We start from the raw sequence: 20,970 nt of genomic DNA, 5'->3' as shown, positions 1-20,970 counted from the left end.
CACCTCTCTGCTTGAGAAGAAAAAAAAATGCCAAGCGTAAAAAGAAATCTCAGCATAAATTTAAATTTTCTTTATTATTACCATCCTACAAAATGGGGGTGATATACTTATGAAACCGATTTCATTGCAGTGGCGTGTATGGGAATTAACTTCAACAATTTGTCTAATTGTTCCATAAGGGGTCGTTTTCCCTAAAGGCAGATGTAGTTTAGAAAAAGATATTAGAGGGTCTCCCAGGAAAGTTCGAGTTGCGGACTAGCTTTCTTGCCTTATGTTTAGAGGTGTCCAATACAAAGAGGAGATGCAATATCTTACCATCTACGTGGAATCAATCAGAAAAAGAAAGATTCTTTTCACTCAGGCAAGGGAATTGGAGCTTCCATTTGCCAAGGGTTTATAAACTCAAAAGGCCATCGAGAATCTAGTTTGATTTATATAAATTATTTTCAAATAAAAAGGTACATTTTATGTATAAACCATGCCCTGTACGCAAATGTGCGAATAGCATAACATTTCTGTTACTTCCATACGTGTCTGACCTGTGGTCTAACGATGGGACAAACTATGTTGTTAATGAGTTTGATTAACGTGTTCATTAGATCTGAAATAACTAAACATCAATGTACTGTACGTGTAACACTATTTCCTCAGCTGCTTTAACCCACGAAGTGTTAAGAACCTCTACAGTTTGAAGTGATATGTTTTTGATATTCGATTTTCCAGTGGCGTTGCAGTGTGATGCGGCAAAGTGCGTACCGCACAGGGAGCTAACAATCTCAGCAGAAGATTAAAACAATTATTTATATAAATATGAATTAATGGATTTATATAAAAAATATTTGAAAGATTTTCGAGAATTCATCGTACACTTTACATTGTAATAAGTAAAACCTGACAATAATTTATAATGAACCCTAAGCCGACTCGTACTTTAAAGCTCATTCCCAATAGTTTCCATGTGTGTTGTAAAACATCTATTTGTCATCAGCAAAAAAAAAAGTTCCTACTAGATGCTTTTGTAATAGGCCTTAGGCTTTATTAAAGTAAACATTAGTCTTACTAGAGTTAATTGGGGACAAAGGTTGTTAGTCGAGTGGAATGCCACTAAGAGTTCAGTATCTACATATTACATCTACAATGCTCTCAACTTTTAAGTTGCCATGATTGGACATAAAAACATAGCACACAAATTTCCTGCACATCACATTTGTTGTTGTTTTTTTTTTTTGTCTACTCCAGTATTTTATATCCACAGTCAAGATCTATTCACCAAGTAGTCTTTTGACTAAATTAACTTCAATTAAAACATTATATCATAATAGAAATGTGCTCCATTTTATGTATATCTATGTAAGACACTTGTATTGTAATGATATTTTGATAGAGTCAGGTAATGATTATTTAAAATAAAGCGTAGTGTTTATAAAATAACAATGTCAAACCTATACTTATTGTTTTCAGGTCTATGTGTACATGAGAAGTAGATAAGTCAGCGTTGGGGACAACTACAACTTTAGAAAACAAAGCAGGAAAAAAATGTTTGAGAAAGATAGATAGATAGATAGATAGATAGATAGATAGATAGATAGATAAATAGATAGATAAATAGATAGATAAATAGATAGATAGTTAGATAGATAGATAGATAGATAGATAGATAGATAGATAGATAGATAGATAGATAGATAGATAGATAGATAGATAGATAGATAGATAGATAGATAGATAGATAAATAGATAGATAAATAGATAGATAGATAGATAGATAGATAGATAGATATATAGATAGATAGATAGATAGATAGATAGATAGATAGATAGATAGAAAGTTAGATAGATAGATAGATAGATAGATAGATAGATAGATAGATAGATAGATAGATAGATAGATAGATAGATAGATAGATAGATAGTTAGATAGATAGATAAATAGATAGATAAATAGATAGATAGTTAGATAGATAGATAGTTAGTTAGATAGATAGATAGATAGATAGATAGATAGATAGATAGATAGATAGATAGATAGATAGATAGATAGATAGATAGATAGATAGATAGATAGATAGATAGTTAGATAGATAGATAAATAGATAAATAGATAGATAGATAGATAGATAGATAGATAGATAGTTAGATAGATAGATAAATAGATAGATAAATAGATAGGTAGTTAGATAGATAGATAGATAGTTAGTTAGATAGATAGATAGATAGATAGATAGATAGATAGATAGATAGATAGATAGATAGATAGATAGATAGATAGATAGATAGATAGATAGATAGATAGATAGATAAATAGATAGATAGATAGATAGATAAATAGATAGATAGATAGATAGATAGATAGATAGATAGATAGATAGATAGATAGATAGATAGATAGATAGATAGATAGATAGATAGATAGATAGATAGATAAATAGATAGATAAATAGATAGATAGTTAGATAGATAGATAGATAGTTAGTTAGAAAAATAGATAGATAGATAGATAGATAGATAGATAGATAGATAGATAGATAGATAGATAGATAGATAGATAGAACTTGTTTGTCTAACTATATATTTATATTACCAGATTCTGCTTATTTTCAGATGCTGACTTGATCTCCACGAGAGCTGTTCAATTATGAAGCATGTTCTAGCCACCGACTGTCTACTTATTTGTTTTTACACACATGTTTTCGTTACATACACATGTAAGGACTTGATGGTTTAAGTATAAAAGCAGCTAGGCTGCAAATTTTCATTATTTATTTTGGTTTCCCCCTCACTTCTAACACCAATTTTATCGAACAGCTTAGTGTTTATGCTATCTGATGACAGAATAATAAAGGAGATATTTCATTTAGCGATGAAATAAATATATAGTGTTTTATTGGCGTTTCTAAGAATAACCATTGCTAATGACCTATTATAAGAACGACTTTGGTTGATCTCGTGGAGCACTTGTTCATGTGACTGTAGAGCCCTAATTCGAAGAGACATTCACGCCCACATATAACGTAGGTTGAGGTAGTATTTGCTTTGATGGTAGAGGAGCCAGACTTTTTTTTTTATTTGGCACACCTTTCATTCATAGCTGAGCCAATATTCTACTACGTATTAACATCTTCAATTAAAAAAAAAAGAAAAGGCTTTATCCCTTGATTTATAATGTATAACTGATTCCATTGGAAATATAACATTATTTGACATTGTAGTTATTATCAACTGTTTGTTGCTTGTTTGTAAAATGATTTACATGTTTCGGATGTTTCATTCAGGGTTGAAGATAATTTACTTCCTAATCCAAACCTCCCGCAGGACTAAGTGTGATGGGAGCGGGAAGGGTTTGAACCCGTGAACAATCGATAAGTCGAAAGACAGTCCAGCACACAAACTGCACGACCAGGCAGCCTTTCTGCTTTATAAATCTGCATGTACTTCCTCTGAGAAATAAACAAAACTTCTTGTCGAAATTAGTTATATAACAGATCTTCTAGTGTCGTTATCAGAGCAATGTTAAAATTAATTAAGAAAGCTAAATTTGAAATGTGTATGCAAGCCAGTTTTATATTCTAAGTGACTTAATTGAAAACTTTTGGAGAATGGGCAAAAATAAAACGTTAAAAATATTCAATCGTGCATTACAAAATCTATTTCATCTTCTTCTGAGAAAAATGTACAAACTAAGCAATAATATCCAACAAACTTTGAATGTACCCCTAAAGAAAATAAAAGTGTAACCTTTGGAGACCCTTGTGCAGATATACAACTTTCTTCCCTACAAGTCATAAATGTGGAAAGATTATTTACCGTTTTCTCTGACAGAGAACTCTGACTGCTAGGTGTCGGTTTAGCCTCAACCTAATTTATCTCCCCTTACACTTCCCCTCATATTGGCTAGGATCAGAGCCTGTCCTAACAAATGTCGTTTTTTTTTTTAATCGTGAGTAGGATTTGACGTTTTCCCTATTGAATGACACCCCAAAAATACAGTCTATTTTTTCTGATTTTTTAATGACTACTTTCGAGATTTTAATAATTTCACGAGTTTTCTATGAGTTCATGGAAAATCGGAAGGCCACGAGAACCCTGTTAAATAGTAATAGTAATATATATTTAAATCAATGATCTACACCTAGAATTAGAACGGGGCCCACTGCGACCGCATAGGTTGCAGCGTTCTAAGGCTGGCCCTGGCTAGGATCCACCCACTCCCAATATTCTTATTATGCACCAGGAGATCTGAGAAAGAGTAGCAAAAAAAAAAATATATACAGCCAGGGCCGGTCCTAGCATTTGCGGGGCCCTATGCGAAACTGATTGCGCGGGGCCTAGTCTGGGTGGGAATAAGGATAGTAAGTGAAAATTAAGATTTTGTATTAGAAAATAATTCAAATTTGAATTATATTCATTCTTTACTAAGTACTAAATTGTGATCAAATTAACTTTACTCTACGAACCTTGCAACCTATGGCATATTTATATGCCAGTGACCATAAAAGTAAATAAAGTATTGGAACTTCCAATTAAGGTGAACATTCGCCCGATTATTACAGTCTATTACATGAAAGCTGACAATGCCTTTTTATTTTAATGCGCGTAGGATTGGGCAATGAATTACACCCACAAATGACAATTTTGTCTATTTTTCAGGAGATTTTTTAAAAATTCAGGAGATTTCCAGGAATTGTTCGTATATATTTTGCTATTTAATAATTACACCTAGAATTAGCGCGGGGCCTATGAAAGCGCGGGGCGCACTGCGACCGCATAGGTTGAAGTGGCCTAAGACCGGCCCTGTATACAGCATTCTTTATCGACATGAATGATAAGGGTTTTAACTATTTTTTTCTCAATTCCCAACTATTGTAATTTCGGAACCATAGGGTATCAAACTGGTGGTACCTTTACCTTGTTAACCAGACCACCTTGTCCTCTTCTTGAGTGTTTCAACAATTCTTAAGTTTAAGGTCAGACTAACTTTCAACAATATCTAATATAGTCCAAATAATAAAGCAGAAGCGTTCAAGTTTTAGATTGTTATAATCTAGGATAGTAAAGGTACGCTACTCAGTAAAGACTACAGAAAAGTACATCATGATTATGGCCCATGTTCAACTCGTTAAGGAAAACATATTGTTGCCAAAACTTGCAGCTGTGGCCAGCCAGCTAAAAATAAAGAAAAGAAAAGAAAATCGTGATCCCAATAAAGCAAGCAACTGTTTACTACCACTGACAAGGGTCTTGTTGACCTCGTAAGAAAATTGACTAAAATACGTTATAAAAGATAGAAGCAAGTAAGTGGCGACTAAAACACGCGTGGATAAGGACATATATATTAATTACACAAAGGCTACAGGAATGTGTGTATGTGCATACTCAGAAGATTTGGTTATTTCGCAATATATTTGAAGCACACAAGTAAACATAAGAAGAGACATGGGGAGAGTGTGGGTGGGTAAAGGTATAATCTGTTTATATTTTTATATCATTACTTGCACTGTTAACAAATCCAGTCACACACACACAACACTTCTTTTCTCAGAAATTAAGGATACCAAATTTTTTTTTCTCAATCTCTGAACAAGAATCATTACAGAAAAACTACACATTTCACTGAGATTAGGTCACCAGTTCATTAGGCCCATGCTGTTAATCTTACAAACCCTAAAGAGGGTCCTCCTCTTTACCAATATATATATATATATGTCTGTGACGTAAAATGACGTAAAATGTTTTTATATGTATTTATGCATGTCTCTCGATTACCTCCCAACACACACATATATAAATGCGTAGCTATGCTCTACTATAAAGGCCTCACTTGCCTATGCATCATGTTATAGAGAGAATGAGACGAAAGCCAGGGCATTAGCTATGGTTGTAACAGTGTCTACCATGCAGTACTTTAACTCTATCCACGCAGGTATCTGATACATGTTAGGATCGGCGGACGGCGGCCTTCCATTGTGTACCACTGTACCAGTGTGTAGCATTGTTTGCCAGTTTGCAGTATTGTGTGCCAGGGTGTAGTATAGTGTTCCAGGGTGTAGCATTGTGTGCCAGTGTCAGTGTGTAGCATTGTGTGTCAGGGTGTAGCATTGTGTGTCAGGGTGTAGCATTGTGTGCCATGGTGTAGCATTGTGTGTCAAGGTCTAGTATTGTGTCAGGGTGTAGCATTGTGTGTCAGGGTGTAGCATTGTGTGCCAGGGTGTACCATTGTGTGTCAGGGTGTAGCAATGTGTGTCAGGGTGTAGTATTGTGTCAGGGTTTAGCATTGTGTGTCAGGTTGTAGTATTGTGTGTCAGGGTGTAGCATTGTGTGCCAGTGTGTGGCATTGTGTGTCAGGGTGTAGCATTGTGTGTCAGGGTGTAGCATTTTGTATCAGTGTGTGGCATTTTGTGCCAGGGTGTAGCATTGTGTGTCAAGGTGTAGCATTGTGTGCAGCAAGCTGACAAAGAAGCATACGATCATGATTTTTCTTTTCTATTTTCTGCTTTTGCAAAACCTTTTTTTTTGTTACTTTAAAGCGGCCCGCATATAGGTGCTACCCTACGCCGATAGCGCCACCTGGCACCACCAGCGATCCCACTGGATACTTTTTTAAAAATCGTCATTAGATTTATTTGTTGAGGAAAAGGACGATAGAGGAGACAGTGACAGCGTTATTAAGTGAGAGAGTTAGAAGACAGAGAGTTAGAGAGGCACTAAATGGAGAAGCATATTATGCAAATCTGAACTTGAAAGTGCATAAAAGGAATATAATTAGAGATATAATAATACAGAAACAGTGGCAGAGATCAATATGAACGATGTGTATTTTGGCTGCAACACTTTACTTTGGTGGGAGGTATTGATACCTCGAAATATTGTATCCTGGTTTCAAAATAGTATCTTTTACTTTTATCTGTTCCCAGAGTTTCAATTAATTTGCATCAATTTAAAATTATTATTTTTTTAAATACAGACAATGAAATTGTCATTTAACAAAAATCTCCGAAAGTGTTTTGACGAAAAAAGTCACATTTTATTTAAATTGAAAAGCTACTGATTTGGGTCGACACGGTTGGTCTCAAGTGCCATGTCTGGATTTTGTGCTAGAAGTTCTTCTAAAGTTGATCTTCTTGTGACACATTGGTTGCGGGAATTTCCATTTCTAAAAAAAAAAAGTAAAACATATTTAGAAGAAGTTTTAATTAGGTCCATTAGCTATATTTGATCTACATTCATAATATTTGTATATTCACACATTCGCTTTACTTATAACATATTTTTTATTGTTTCTAATACACTATCATTGATATAGTCTATATCAGTGACTATATCAATGATACTCAAATAAAGACCCGCAGGCCGCGGGTAATACAAAAAATACTGTAAAAAACGGAATTACCCGATTTCTTAAAAAGTTTCGTTCTTTAATAGAGATACATTGATGTAATTTTTGTCACTTTTTAGGGCCCTCCGGTTTTGAGAGGGACATTATACATACACTACGGTCTCTGACATCATCTAAGGAACATTTGTGCCAAGTTTTATCAAGATTTGTCATACATTATATATACATAGGCCTACATACGTTTTACTTTCTGCTTTACATTATAGATGGGGATGACTTTGCCTGGTGCTTGAGTGGGAAAATGCTAGGTTTCCAAACCAAAGGGTCCGGGTTTGGAACTCGGTGAAGACTTGGATTTTGAACTTCGGGATTTCTATGAGGCCCATGACAACACCCAACAATAATGTTAAACCTTCATTGATTGGGGAAAGTAAAGATGGTTGTTGATTGTGCTGGACATACGAACCCTCATAGACCGATCGGCCATTGAAGGAGATGACCTTTACATCATCTGCCCAATAGATTGCAAGGTCTAAAAAAAAATATGGGTCGTGAGGTGTAGCACTAGACTCCCGAACCGAGTGTGTCTAAGATTGAGCTTCGAGAGTTTACGTTGTTCTTTAATCCACCCAAGTTAGTGCTAAAAATAACTTGTGAAAAGCAAAGATCATTAGTTGTTGTACTTGCCACAGAACAGCCTCGTTAACAGCTTATATCACGTGACCATAGATTCAAATATATATTCTATAACAATCATGGGCGTAGCCAGGGGGGGGTTCTTGGGGTTCAAACCCCCCCGAAATGAAATCCCCCCCCGGGGGGGGGCGGAATTAAGTGACTGTTTTTTGCTTTCATTTTGTTTATTTTAGGTGAGATTTTAATACTAAATCATCACTTACCACAGCACAGCCGAGGCAGTTTTGAGTTAAAAACCCTCTACCAGGGGGTTTTGAGATTTTAAAAACCCCTATCAGGGGGTTTTGAGATTTTAAAAACCCCTATCAGGGGGTTTTGAGATACAAATCCCTCTACCAGGGGACTTTGAGTTTAAAACCCCCTACAGGGGGTTTTGAATTTTAAACCCCCTACCAGAGGTTTTTGCAGTTTAATCCCCCTCTTCTATAAAACAAAAAAAAAAAATGCAAACAACAATCCCAAATTCCAACAGCACAGTTGAGGAAGATTTTGATTTTAAAACCCCATCCAAAATTTACGATAACCCCATCTTCAATATCAAAAAAGCAAATTACACACTCAAAATTCTATGAGCGTAGCCAAAGGGGTTTTGAGTTTAACCCCCCTCCCCCTTCCAGTTGGGGTTTGAAGCTAAAAAGTACCTCTTCAATAGAAAAAAAAAAGCAAATTACACACTATAAAATCTATGAGCGTAGCCAAAGGGGTTTTGAGTTTAAATCCCCCTCCTACAGATGGCTTTTTCTTTAAAGTTTAAAACTCCTCCAGATGGTTTTGAGTTTAAAATTCCCCTACAGAGCGTTTAGAGTTGAAAACCTCTCTCTTCAATATTATTTTAAAGCAAACTACAGTCACCAAATTCTATGATCGTAGCTAAATGGGGTTTTGAATTAAAAACAAAACAAAAAAAAACCCAGAGATTTTTTAGTTTAAAACCCCGCAACAGATGATTTGACGAAAAAACTTTCCTTTTCGATATAAAATCTAAAGCGAAATACAGGCATGTAATTCCAATAGCGTAGTCAAGAAAGGTTACAAATTTCTACCAGTGGCTTGGGCTCCATTAATTAAGTGTGAATAGTCTTCTGCCGAAATTGAAAAACACTAAATGTGGCTCAATAAAGATGGCAAAGACAGATTTTAGGAGTCAGTCATAGAGATCGGGTCTTAATCAAAGAAAAATTATGCCGAACTGGGAGTGGAATCCTTAGTAAGGTTGTGACAGAGCGTCGCATGAGGTTTTGCGGGACATGTTTTCCGACAATATGAATTACGCAAAATAAGAGTTGCGGAAACAGCTTGCCAGAAAATGCGCCGAAAGGCGCGAGAGGGTCAAAGTCAGTAAGAATAGCACATTAGGTTTTTGAAATAAAACTTTTTAATAGCAAGATAATGCACTGTAGATACCTCAGAATATGCATTTTGTTGGCTTTCAATACCAGAAAAAGTTCTCAGCGGCGGGGCTTCGCCCCGCGCTGGGGGAGCGCTGCGAACTCCCCCAGACCCCCTTGCTAGCAAGGGCGGGGAGTCTACAATAAACAATAAACGTCTTCCGAAAGGGTCAGAATGTAATAAAGATTAATTATGTACACACACACACACACATATATGTATATATATATATATGATTTTTTTTCGCGGGGGGGGGGGGGTCGGGGGGGGAATCCCCCCCCAAAACCCTCCCCGAAAAAAAATCCTGGCTACGCCCATGATAACAATAGTTTACACAATTAATAACCTGGCATTTTAAATTGATACAACTGTTTTATTCTATTAATACAATTATTTAAGACAAAAATGATCTAATTACCTTTCTACTCGGACACCCTGACTGTAGTCGGACTTATTTAAGTGTTCAATATACATAGCGTCACGTGACCCCATCGACGGACACTCCGGGAAGTAGTTGTAAGGTAGAAGGAAAAAACTCAGATGGTTCCCAACTGTTGGAGTGACAGGTAGGTCTTCCGTGTGGGGGATGTGATACAAACCAGCAGAGATCCACAACACCAGGTCCTGTGATAAAACACATGCAGTATGATATGAATTGAAAAACTGTATTTTTTTTCTTACTCAACAGTGTTTGTTAAACAAATAAATATTTTTATTTCAAATATTACATTGATTATAACAATTAATAATTATAAGGCTTGTCTTCGAGTTCGAAGCCCCAGCTGCGACCCACATATTTTGCCATAAGCAGAACAAGCATAACCATTTTACGCCTGTGGCCGATTTTCGCCGTATGCGTCTGTAATCGGAAGCGGATTCTCTTTTGGTCTCTAATGTCTATTATAAAACTTGTTTCGAATTTCCTAGCTTTGTAAGGGGCAAGATTCACGTAAGGAAAGCAATATTTCTTGTAGCATTTTAAAGGGAGTCAACTGAGAAATTTTCTTAGAGTTATTATTTAATACATCGCAGTTCTTCTACGGTTCATAATAATATTACTCAATTTCAATCTGAGGTTCTGGTTTTAACAGATGCATCGCTAGGTTTCGTGACATCCGGTGCGGTATAGCCATAGTGTCAAGTCTCGCACGTATCACCTTAAAACAGACGTCCCAAATAGTATATATTGTTGTTGTTTTTCTAATGCGCCAAACTCTCGTGTATTCTTATAAAAATGATTTTTTTTTTTCATTTTAGGAACACCTTAAAATAGATGTTACCACTGCAGTTAGTAAAACCTCGCAGTCAGTTGAGTAGCAAGAGATTTGAGGTCCGGGGGAAGGGGGGGGGGGGGCTTGGTCTCTTTGGTGACCCCTGCATTTTGACATTCGACTTCATGACATTAGATAAGGTACGTAATAAATATAGAAGTCTAATTGAGGAACACATGCATCATGGTTACTAATTTACATAACAACATGAATGGAAAGAAAACATGGCATTGGCTAAATATGTAATGTAAAAAAAAATATTTGGACACTCATTTGGGGATGTCCTTTAAGCGGGTGCCCGGGGTACTTTCAAATCTGGACACCCTTCCCCACCCTTACTACGCCACTGCTCGTTGGTCTATCCTTCCGTCTTGTGATGTAAACTGTTGTCTGTCAAGCAAAACACTTTGATGAAAATGGATTAGGATACAAACACAAGGACCTCAGAGTTAACGTATTGGAGAGATAATTATAACTTATATATATAACATTACCTCATCTACTATGTTTTCATCATCTGAGTAAAATTGAGTAAAGTTTACAACAGGGTCCAAGCTGTCAAACATGCCATAGTTTGAGCTTGACCATTGCTCGCTCTCCTTGTGTTTTGTCACGACCATCTGATGCCTGGCCCAAGGGATAGTTCTCTCATGACCAACATCTTCATTGACAAGACTGGGCGACATCCCATTAAGTTGTACTCTAGAATTGAACATACAAGAACTGTAACTCTCGATGTTTTTATCTTAAAGAAATAAGAAAAGAAACGCGTAAGTATCCTATATGGGTCGTGGTTCGGTTTTAAATGCAGGTCAAAAGGCAGGTTTGGATAATTTTTGAATACAGACAAAAATGAGTGTGTAATTATACTACATAAAACTTTTTGTTTTTGTTTTTGAGGAATGAATATGTTACAGATGAGTAGTAATCTATTTTAGTATTAATTCTCTGGCATTTTACGTCTTGAGAGACAGTGTCTTCCTTTTGAAACTTCTTGTTTAACTAAAGAGGACAATACTTGATACGCACCTGCGGTTACAGGTTGGGCATTTGTAATCATGCACCGTTGCATTTTCACCATTCTTTCTACTACTTTTGTGTATGACATCTGCAAACCGGGACCCTTCCTTTATGCACTCTCTCCATTTGGATCTATCCAGTGCCACTTTTTCCCAGCTGTTAGTGTCGATTTTGAAGAGCTTAATGTCGTATTTGCATACATCAGTATACCTTAAAGGTGGACGACCTGCCTTCTGTTAGATCACATTACAGAATGTCTACCTTCTGACATTCTATGAACGTGACCAAGCCAGCCAAGACGTCTGCTGCTGATGACACAGTGGATGTCCTGGCACCCTGCTCTTTTTATCACGTCCTCATTGGTTAATTTATCTTGCAAACTTATTTTAAATTATATTATTACTTTTTTTTGTAATAAAAAGCATAGCGAATAATAATAATAATAATATTGAGATACCTTTATAGTCGTCATCATAAAACATAATTTAAAAACCACTGAACACAACAATGGTATCTTCCTCGTTACAAATGTTTAGTTTAATTCAAATCTGTGAGAGAACACGCTACCAGGAAAATAAATAAATGAGTTTCTAATTCTACAAGTCAAAACTTGAGCTGCAAAAACATACATGGCTTATATACTGTAAATAGACGAATATAGACGAAAGTTGAGTTGGTTCAGCCATATTGTAATATTTGGCTAACTGTCTAAAGTCATCCTTAAAGGTCAATTGGAAGGAATACAAAGAAATAGTGGTCCAAAGAAAAGCTGGTTAAACAACGTAAAAGAAAGAATAGACCGACGCTCTGTTGATATCCTGCTAAGAACTGCTGCTGACCAGGAAAAAATGGAGGGATTTGGTTTTACGTGAACAGTCACAGCGCCCCCTAGGACGTAAGTAAGGGACATATAACGGTGATGAATACAAATGTACACTTAAAACATGATTGCCTGCCTCTCTCTCTCTCTTTCTTTCTCTCTCTCTCTCTCTCTTTCTCGGAGTCTTAAACATGTGTGTGTCTGTCTATGTAAAACTACAAACATATAAGACTATTATAAGTCCATGTACTGTATGTTTTGTTTAACATGTTTTTTTTCAGATTACGAGATATTACATGCTAGAACAAGCCTCCCGCAGGACGACGGGGTTTGGCAGCGGGAAAGGTTCTATAGTCCATAGCGCTTACCATCAACTAGACAGCTATACATACTTAAGAAATGGCATTATGTTTGTTTTTGTTTGTTTGGTATGTGACATTTTCAGCGGTCCTTCTCATTTTCTGTTGACTTATTTATTCATCTTATCTTACCTGTAAGCTTTAATCGCCCCGTATTCCGTCCTTTCATTGTTATTGTGAACAACCAGGTATTTAGGGGTTCTAAAATTATAGTCATAGACAGCGTCCAATTCAGTTTCTTTTAAGGAAGACACGAACTGTATTTGCTCTGAACTGACGTTGGAGTTCTGTTAACAAGAATTTAATAAAAATCGAAATATTACAAATATACAATCGATATGTTAACGATCTCAGTCTAGATAAGTAGCAAGTCCCTTGCTTATATTTTATTTTGTTTAATGAAAGTATATTATTCCATTCACAATCAATAAATTACGATGTTAACATGATAAGTTGTTAGTTATTTGTAGTAAGCATATGATACAATAAATCCATTTAAATACCAAAAGTAGGGGACATAACCAAGATTGTAAGGCCTGCTATACTACACGAGATATTGCCGCTTTGTATTTTATTTTATTGGAAAAAAAGAAGTTAATAAATTTATATTACATAATATCTGTTACTCTTATATCTATTTTACTTTATCACACGAACTACTAAGATACGCTAATTGATAGAGACAAAGGAGATTACCTTTAATTATGATTATAATTTATATAGTACAATGTCAAGGGTATGTTTACTGTGGTAAGAGTGAGAAGCTTAACAATAACCGTACTTACAACTGCATTCATTTTTATACCTGGTTGTTGTTTTGTTTACATAATAATAATAATAATAATAATAATAATAATAATAATAGTCTTTATTGTCCGTAAAAAATAGTCATACATTTTATGCATTACACCAAAAATGTAATGATTTGATTGCCAGGGGAACAAAAGGATTTTATGACTATTCGTCTTTGCAATGTATAGCCCTCGGAAACTCAACTATCGTAGAAAAAAGACATTTAAAAAATGATTAGTATCAATTAAAAGAATATTTTCATAGGGATTTGGTCACAAATTCAATCTGTTAGAGATAAAAAATGTACAGCAAGAAAACTGTTCACATTTTAAAAGTAATACAATCGAGATATAAAGACAACTACAAACTATTTTCAGTAATTAACTTCTGCAGTTATGTTCAATAACTATGTTATAACTATAACTGTGACAGTAATTATGTGCAGTAATATAGGTTGAGTTTATATGTTCAGTAATGTACACAGTTATTATATTCAGAAATATGTTCAATAATTATGTTAAGTAATTATGTGCAGTAAGTACGTTTACCTGTTCAGTAATAATGTTCAGTAATTGTGTTCAATATTTATATTCTTTAATAATTATGTTTAGTTATTATTTCCGATTAAAAAAAGTTCAGCTATATGCTCATTAATATGATCTGTAATTATGTTCAGTAATTATGTTCAGTAATTAACTGCAATAACTATATTTAGTAAGGATATTGTAGTAATCCAACCTGTTTGAGAAACACACTTTCTTTGACAATGTCTAAAGTCTCAAAGCGATTTATAGTTTCGGACACATCCAGATCTACTTTGAAATGTGCCATGTGATGGTGTACGGGGCCTACAATGTTCTGCTTAAGTTGAAAAGCATAAGGCCTCATTAGTTCACTGAATACTGATGCCACAATGTAGCCTGTAGAGAAATAAATTATTAGCTTTTATATAGGGCTACTTTCATGCTTATAGCATACTCAGAGCGCTTTGGTCCAATCTCATTGGTGGACAAGTAGGGGGAGAAGGTTTTTCCGTGCTGCCTTTAGGCGCTCAGTAAACACAACTCTGCTCGAGATGGGTGTCGTAAGGATAATATGCAAACGAGTGTACGCAGGGGATAGTGTGCAATTGATAGTATGCATGGGATAGTATGCAAGCGTGATTAGGCCATAGATAGTAGGCAATGGATAATATACAGTGATATTAGGTTATGGATAGTAGGCAAGAGATAGTATGAGATTAGGCAAGGTATAGTATGTGTCGAAACTCGAGCACCTTACATAGGTAGCCAGGCTAAGTGAAGTTCAAGCGTACTTAGCCTCTCGACCACGCATCCAACAATATAATATATATATATATATATATATATATATATATATATATATATATATATATATATAACATTTTAATTATATATATATATATAACATTTTAACAGGAAATACATATATATATATATATATATATGTATAATAAAAATGTTACAATTACAAAGATATTTATTATCATATTAGTACACCTATGTAGATATTGAGGTAACTGATGCTGGAGGAACGTAAAATTTTAGCCAAAAAGACAGGTAGAAAGAAATGAGATTAAAGAAAGAAGCAGGTAAAAGTTTACTGGCCAGGCAGAAGTTGGGGTTTCATAGAAAGTTAATGTAGGCATAGAGAAAAGACAAAGACAGCAAGGGGTAGTTTGCAAGCGAGAGTAAGCAAGGATTAGTAGGCAACGGGTAGTTTGGAAGCGAGAGTAGTTAAGGGATACTAGGCAAGGGATAGTATACAAACGATAGGCAATGGATAGTAGGCAAAGGAAATAAGGTTAGTGATAATATGTGTGCAAGAGTAGGCAAGGTATATTAGGCAAGGGATAGTAGGCAAGCAAGACATTGACTACTGCCAATTTGATTGTATTTTTCTGCTTATTTATAACTCTCATTAATGTATCTTGTTATTCAGAGCTCAAGTTGTGAAGTTCTTGACTTTGCAATAATGTTCTGTCAAGGGTTTATAGAGAATCCTTACGCTATTGAAGACAAGTTTACAGTGTACCTGTACTCATTAGTCTTGTCTCAATGATTCCGTTCTGATGGAAGATAAAATCTATAATGTAGTCATAGTTGCCAATAGTAAGGGCCGATCTGAAATGTAGTTACATAAAGGATTGAATCTCCCATGCCAATGTACACATCTACATTTAGGCCATGTAAATCTATTTATAGCAGAAAGTTTTCTATTGAACAGAATTAAAGTTTTGATTTTGGTTTAAGACCTAAAATCTGATGATTTATTGGCAAGTTTTGGACAATCCATCAAAAATAAAGATTATTGCGTCTTGTTCTACATCAAAAATAAAGATTATTGCCTCTTGTTCTAGATAAAAAATAAAGATTATTGCCTCTTGTTCTAGATAAAAAATAAAGATTATTGCCTCGTGTTCTAGAGCAAAAATAAAGATTATTGCCTCTTGTTCTACATCAAAAATAAAGATTATTGCCTCTTGTTCTAGATAAAAAATAAAGATCATTGCCTCTTGTTCTAGATCAAAAATAAAGATTATTGCCTCGTGTTCTAGATCAAAAAAAAAAAGATTATTGCGTCTTGTTCTAGACCTTCAGCGGTAAAGGTTGGTTGAAAGGCTGGCAGGTTTAGAAACTAAAACCATCGTGACACAAGTCCACACCTTACGATAAGACAGCCGGCAATCTCAACCAGTAACAAATGGGAGACTGTTGCTAAACTAATACCGTCACATCTGTGAAGTACAATTTCTTTCCCTTGTTTAATATCAAAGAAAATAATTCATTGATTCTTGTTTTATCAGGTACATGAAATAATTTTCAAAATGTCTTCGGGATCCGAGATTAGGTTTGGGAGAAAAAACGAATACAAAAAATTTACCAGACAGACAGACAGACAAACAGAAAGATATGAAGAAAGAAAGACAGACAGACGTAGTTAGTTATAAGCTTTAAAATAGAAAAAAAACCAGATTGCATTTTTTAAAGCAGTAATATAAAGCAAACTTTTAAATTGCTGCTAGAACTTTCTCAAAAGATCGCAGAATAACTTTCTCAAACTAGATGTTTAGGTTAAAGATTTCTTTTTTTTAGTAAGACAAGTTGCATTGTTAAAATTTCCCCTGTATAATATAGTTTTTTATGCTTGTATATTTCATTAGTTAAATGGACTAACATATTTTATCTGAGAAACTTTTCGCGTGCAAGACAGTTGCGTAACGGTAAAGTGTGTATTTATAAGTTTTTACCTGAGAGTGAGTACTGAGTTCAACATGCCTCCGTAGAACGAACCAAATTGTTTGGAATAAGAGGAATGTCTCCTCAGTGGGTAGCCAGTGTTATGTTCAAACAGACAGAATGTGGCGTCATAAGAGGACACCTCCTTGTTGTGCTGATTCCAGAATGTCTCAAATTAAAAAAAAAAAGATTCACACAAATTAGTTGGCGTCCGTTACTTAAGTAAAGCAGGTCAAAAAGTAGCTTTGGAAATCTTTCAGTAAAAATGAACATGCGTGTGAAATTTAATTTCCTGCCAACTTTCTTTTATTTTTGACGGATAAAAGGTCCATTGTGACATATTGAAATTTAGGTCGTAGTACATGTTAGTGTATGGATATCAAGAACCAAGAATTGCATGCTAACTATAAAAAAATACAATTACTTAATACAATATACATTTTTTACACTCACACCCAATGCACGTGCTCTGCTGTCCCCATGTCTAAATAAGGTTAAGGTGAGCATGTGAAGGTGTGAGAACGGAAGTAAGTCTGTTAAGCGTGGTTAGTTGTAATTTACGCACCACCAATAATAAGTACATACTAAGCAGGGCCGGCCTTAAACCACTGCAGCCTATGCGACCGCAGTGCGCCCCGCACTTTCATAGGCCCAGCGCTAATTGGTGTAAATAGGTGTAAATTATTAAATTAAATCATTATAACTTATATATAATAACAGGGTTTCCACGGCCTCCTAGAAATCTCATGAAATTGCAAAATATACACTAAAAAGTCTTGAAAATCTCCTGAAAAATCTCAGGAAAAGTCATTATTAATATAATCGATTATTAATTTATTAATTTAAGGAAAGTTTATTGCAAAGACGAATGTATTTTCTAATACAAAATCTAAATTTCGAACTTATCCTTATCCCTACCCAGAGTAGGCCCCGCACAATCCGTTTCGCATAGGGCCCCGCAATTGTTAGGACCGGCCCTGATACTTAGTATTACACCAAGTTGTGGAGCACACTACACAGCTATGTACACTCATTTTTAGTAGTTTGTCTATTTCTTTTAATTAATCTTAAGTATTTTTATAATGGCTAACGCAAGTGAAAAGTGTTATCACAATTATTTGACTAGAATTCTATCAACTAATCAAAAGTTGTATCAAATTATTTCATTAGACTTCTATGCGATAAGCAGAGGTGAATAAGAATATCTCATTAGACTTCTAGGCACTAAACAAAATTGTATCAGGATATTTGACTAGACATCTATCGCCTGCTTCCTTACCTGGTTAACCAAGGTTGAATGTTCTGGGCAGTCTCCGCCTGGTATCAAGGACTTAGAGTGAGTTCCTAACAAATCCCCACTGTCCACAAAGTTAATAGTCTCCTTAAAAAAAAAAAGAAATTGTCTAATTAGAGTTTGTCATCATAAACAAAACGCATCTGATATTTAACATTTATAACATAAGATTACATATCATATAGGGAATACTAGTGAACTATTTCTCAGCAGAGACCAGATGCTAGATAATTCACAGTTTGTAAACAAATGCTAGATTATGTACTTTTTAATAATTTCACGTATTATCTTGCAAAGACTTCCTGGAAACTGTAAAGAAACTGGACACGATGCATTTTTAAAATCGGCTCTAACGATTATCTTGGACATTTGATAGTTTAAGTATACATTTAGTCTTTGGAGGAAAAATAGTTAACAGTGAAAACTCAGGTTTGACGTCTGTATTTGGCCATATTTAACAGGCCTACGTCTTGTTCTCCCGCACTCGACTCTAAGGTTATTCATTTAGTAAGGAGTTTATTCAATAGGTACATTTTCCTGAACACTTTGCGCACCGTTTTTTTTTTAAAGAAATGAACCGAACTGTGTGCCAGAAGAACGCTATTACGCAAGGTGACTGACAAAACGCATTGCGATATTAAAGCTTTCAGTAGTGAAAGGAATAAGAACTAATAGACCTACAACAGTTTCATAAAGTAGGCATTCATTAAACGAATTTTTTGTTTCAGTAACATGTTTAGAGGGCAGAGAAATAATACTAAACACAGAACATATGCTAGGACAAAGTTGTACAAATACTCTTTCTTCCCTAGTGCTATTAGAGCATGGAATGGTGTGACAAGTCAAAAACTCGCTGTCAGAGTCACTCAAATTTATCACAGCATTAATTATTATTTTTCCTTATTTATTTATTTTATTTTAATTATTTCCCCATCCAACCCCTAAATCATTCACCCGCCACACCTTTTCCTCTCTACCAGGCTAGACTTAGTCCACCACCTTGGAGAAAATTAGGCCAGTCCTTTCATTTATCTTCCCTTGACCGGGGCAAAGATACGCTCAGACCTTGATCTTATCGACAGGATGTCTGACAGCCGCGGTTGACACCACCTTGGTTTGAATACAAGCTAATCCTTCTCCCCCCCCCCTTCTCTCACGTCTCTCTTTGATCTAAGAGATTACCCTGGTCAACATACCGCGTGATACACCAAGGTGCGTCGCTTGTCGGACTCCACCCACGTGTAAGCTAATTCTTAGCCTAGGACGTTTCCTGTGTCCGCCCACATTCTCCAGGCCTGTATATAAGTAGATTTAAATCGGGCCAGACCCTCCTTCATTCTCATACGAGCTATCGAGTCTGGACTATATCACTTATTCTTTCTCCTAGAGGAATACCTGGTGGTAAGCCGAACTTAATCACAAGTTCCATCTCAATTACTTTGTGCTATTTCCATTGGATATTATCATGTGTATTTTGCCTAGTTCATTTATATTTAATTAGTGCATTGTGTATTTCTCACTGGCCCTCCCTCAGGTGTCTGCCTAATTGTTTGATATCAAGAATCACCTACTATTTATGTGCTGAGTGCTATCCAGCACTGCACTGTCCTACTGAGACCTGCCTATTTATCGGATCACTTACCCGCCTATTTGCCTACTGGCCTATCTATGTGCTTAGTGCTAATCAGCGCTGCACTTGCCTAGTTGCTATCAAGAATCACCTATTGCCTAGTTACTGGATCAACGATCCATTTACCTGCAGTTGTGCCTAGTGCTATTCAGCGCTGCATTTGCCTACTGAGATCTACTCAACTCTACCACTTGGCGCTATCGGCATTGCTCGCCTATTCGACAGCCCACCTGTCAAGCTATTAGGTGCGACGTCCCTATGGATTCAGATCTGGGTGAGACGTCATAGCTACGCCAACCCTCTGCAACTCACTGGACATATCCTGTCAACTACGCTGCCCACGGCAGATCAGCTCTGCCCGCAGTAACCTTGTGCCCACGGTAGCCGGCCACCCGCCCTACTGTGCCCACTACAGATAATAGATTTTGGGGATTGAGACTCCACAAGAACTATATCGCCGGCGTCCCTCTATCCGCTAGAGCGCCACCTCCAGCTGCAGAACCTCAAGCCAGGACACAGCCAGCTGCGACATCAACAGGAATACCAGCTAAGTCAGAGGACAAAGTGACATACTCTCTTATTATGTGCAAGAGTGATGATTAAACATAGGATATACTAGAGATAGATGCAAACCCCCCCCTTTTTATTATTATATGTATATTTATGTAAATAAATATCCTTTATTTTAACTTTTGTATCTATCTTTCATTGCTTTGTCTCGTTGCGTGTCTGCTCCCGATTCATATGCTGATAAGTGGGGTGTGATAGCATTAAAAATAATTATCCCCTAGACATAAAACGTGCCAAACACACGTCACATTTCCCCACCTGTCACATTTTGGCGAGCCCGTCCGTGGATTTAACCCATTAGTACAGCAGGCACGAACAGGCAGCAATAACTAAATTCCATTTCAATATTTTTTTCTTAAAATATTTATAAGTATCATCACTTCGCATTATCAAGAGTGTCACTTTTGTCATATTTTATCTATTATTATTATTGCATTTCATGTGTAATATTTTCTTGCAGGAACTTTGTGATTAACGTAGGCAGACACCACATTCCTTTTGCACTCTTCCCTATAACTTCTTAGTAATTGCTTTCA

General features: G+C 35.8%; 1 protein-coding gene across 6 annotated transcripts in view; it reads right to left on the bottom strand.

Annotated features, from left to right (window-relative positions):
• Nucleotides 1–6,993: 6,993 nt before the first annotated feature.
• LOC106051892 (putative amine oxidase [copper-containing]) overlaps nt 6,994–20,970 on the bottom strand; it is a 41,012-nt gene continuing 27,035 nt past the window's right edge. For all 6 annotated transcript variants that reach the window (XM_056004332.1, XM_056004333.1, XM_056004334.1 and 3 more), the window contains 8 exons: nt 18,220–18,321; nt 16,952–17,109; nt 15,736–15,824; nt 14,419–14,600; nt 13,021–13,175; nt 11,184–11,391; nt 9,837–10,042; nt 6,994–7,150 (listed from right to left, as the gene is read on the bottom strand). In XM_056004332.1, coding sequence (XP_055860307.1) covers nt 7,039–7,150; nt 9,837–10,042; nt 11,184–11,391; nt 13,021–13,175; nt 14,419–14,600; nt 15,736–15,824; nt 16,952–17,109; nt 18,220–18,321 — 1,212 coding nt within the window. In that variant the 3' untranslated portion in view covers nt 6,994–7,038. The remainder of the gene's footprint in view (nt 7,151–9,836; nt 10,043–11,183; nt 11,392–13,020; nt 13,176–14,418; nt 14,601–15,735; nt 15,825–16,951; nt 17,110–18,219; nt 18,322–20,970) is intronic.

This window comes from Biomphalaria glabrata, chromosome 11, assembly GCF_947242115.1.
Source record: "Biomphalaria glabrata chromosome 11, xgBioGlab47.1, whole genome shotgun sequence".
NCBI lineage: Eukaryota > Metazoa > Mollusca > Gastropoda > Planorbidae > Biomphalaria > Biomphalaria glabrata.
The sequence above is the reverse complement of the archived record's forward strand: the minus strand, read 5'-3'. Positions and strand labels throughout refer to the sequence as shown.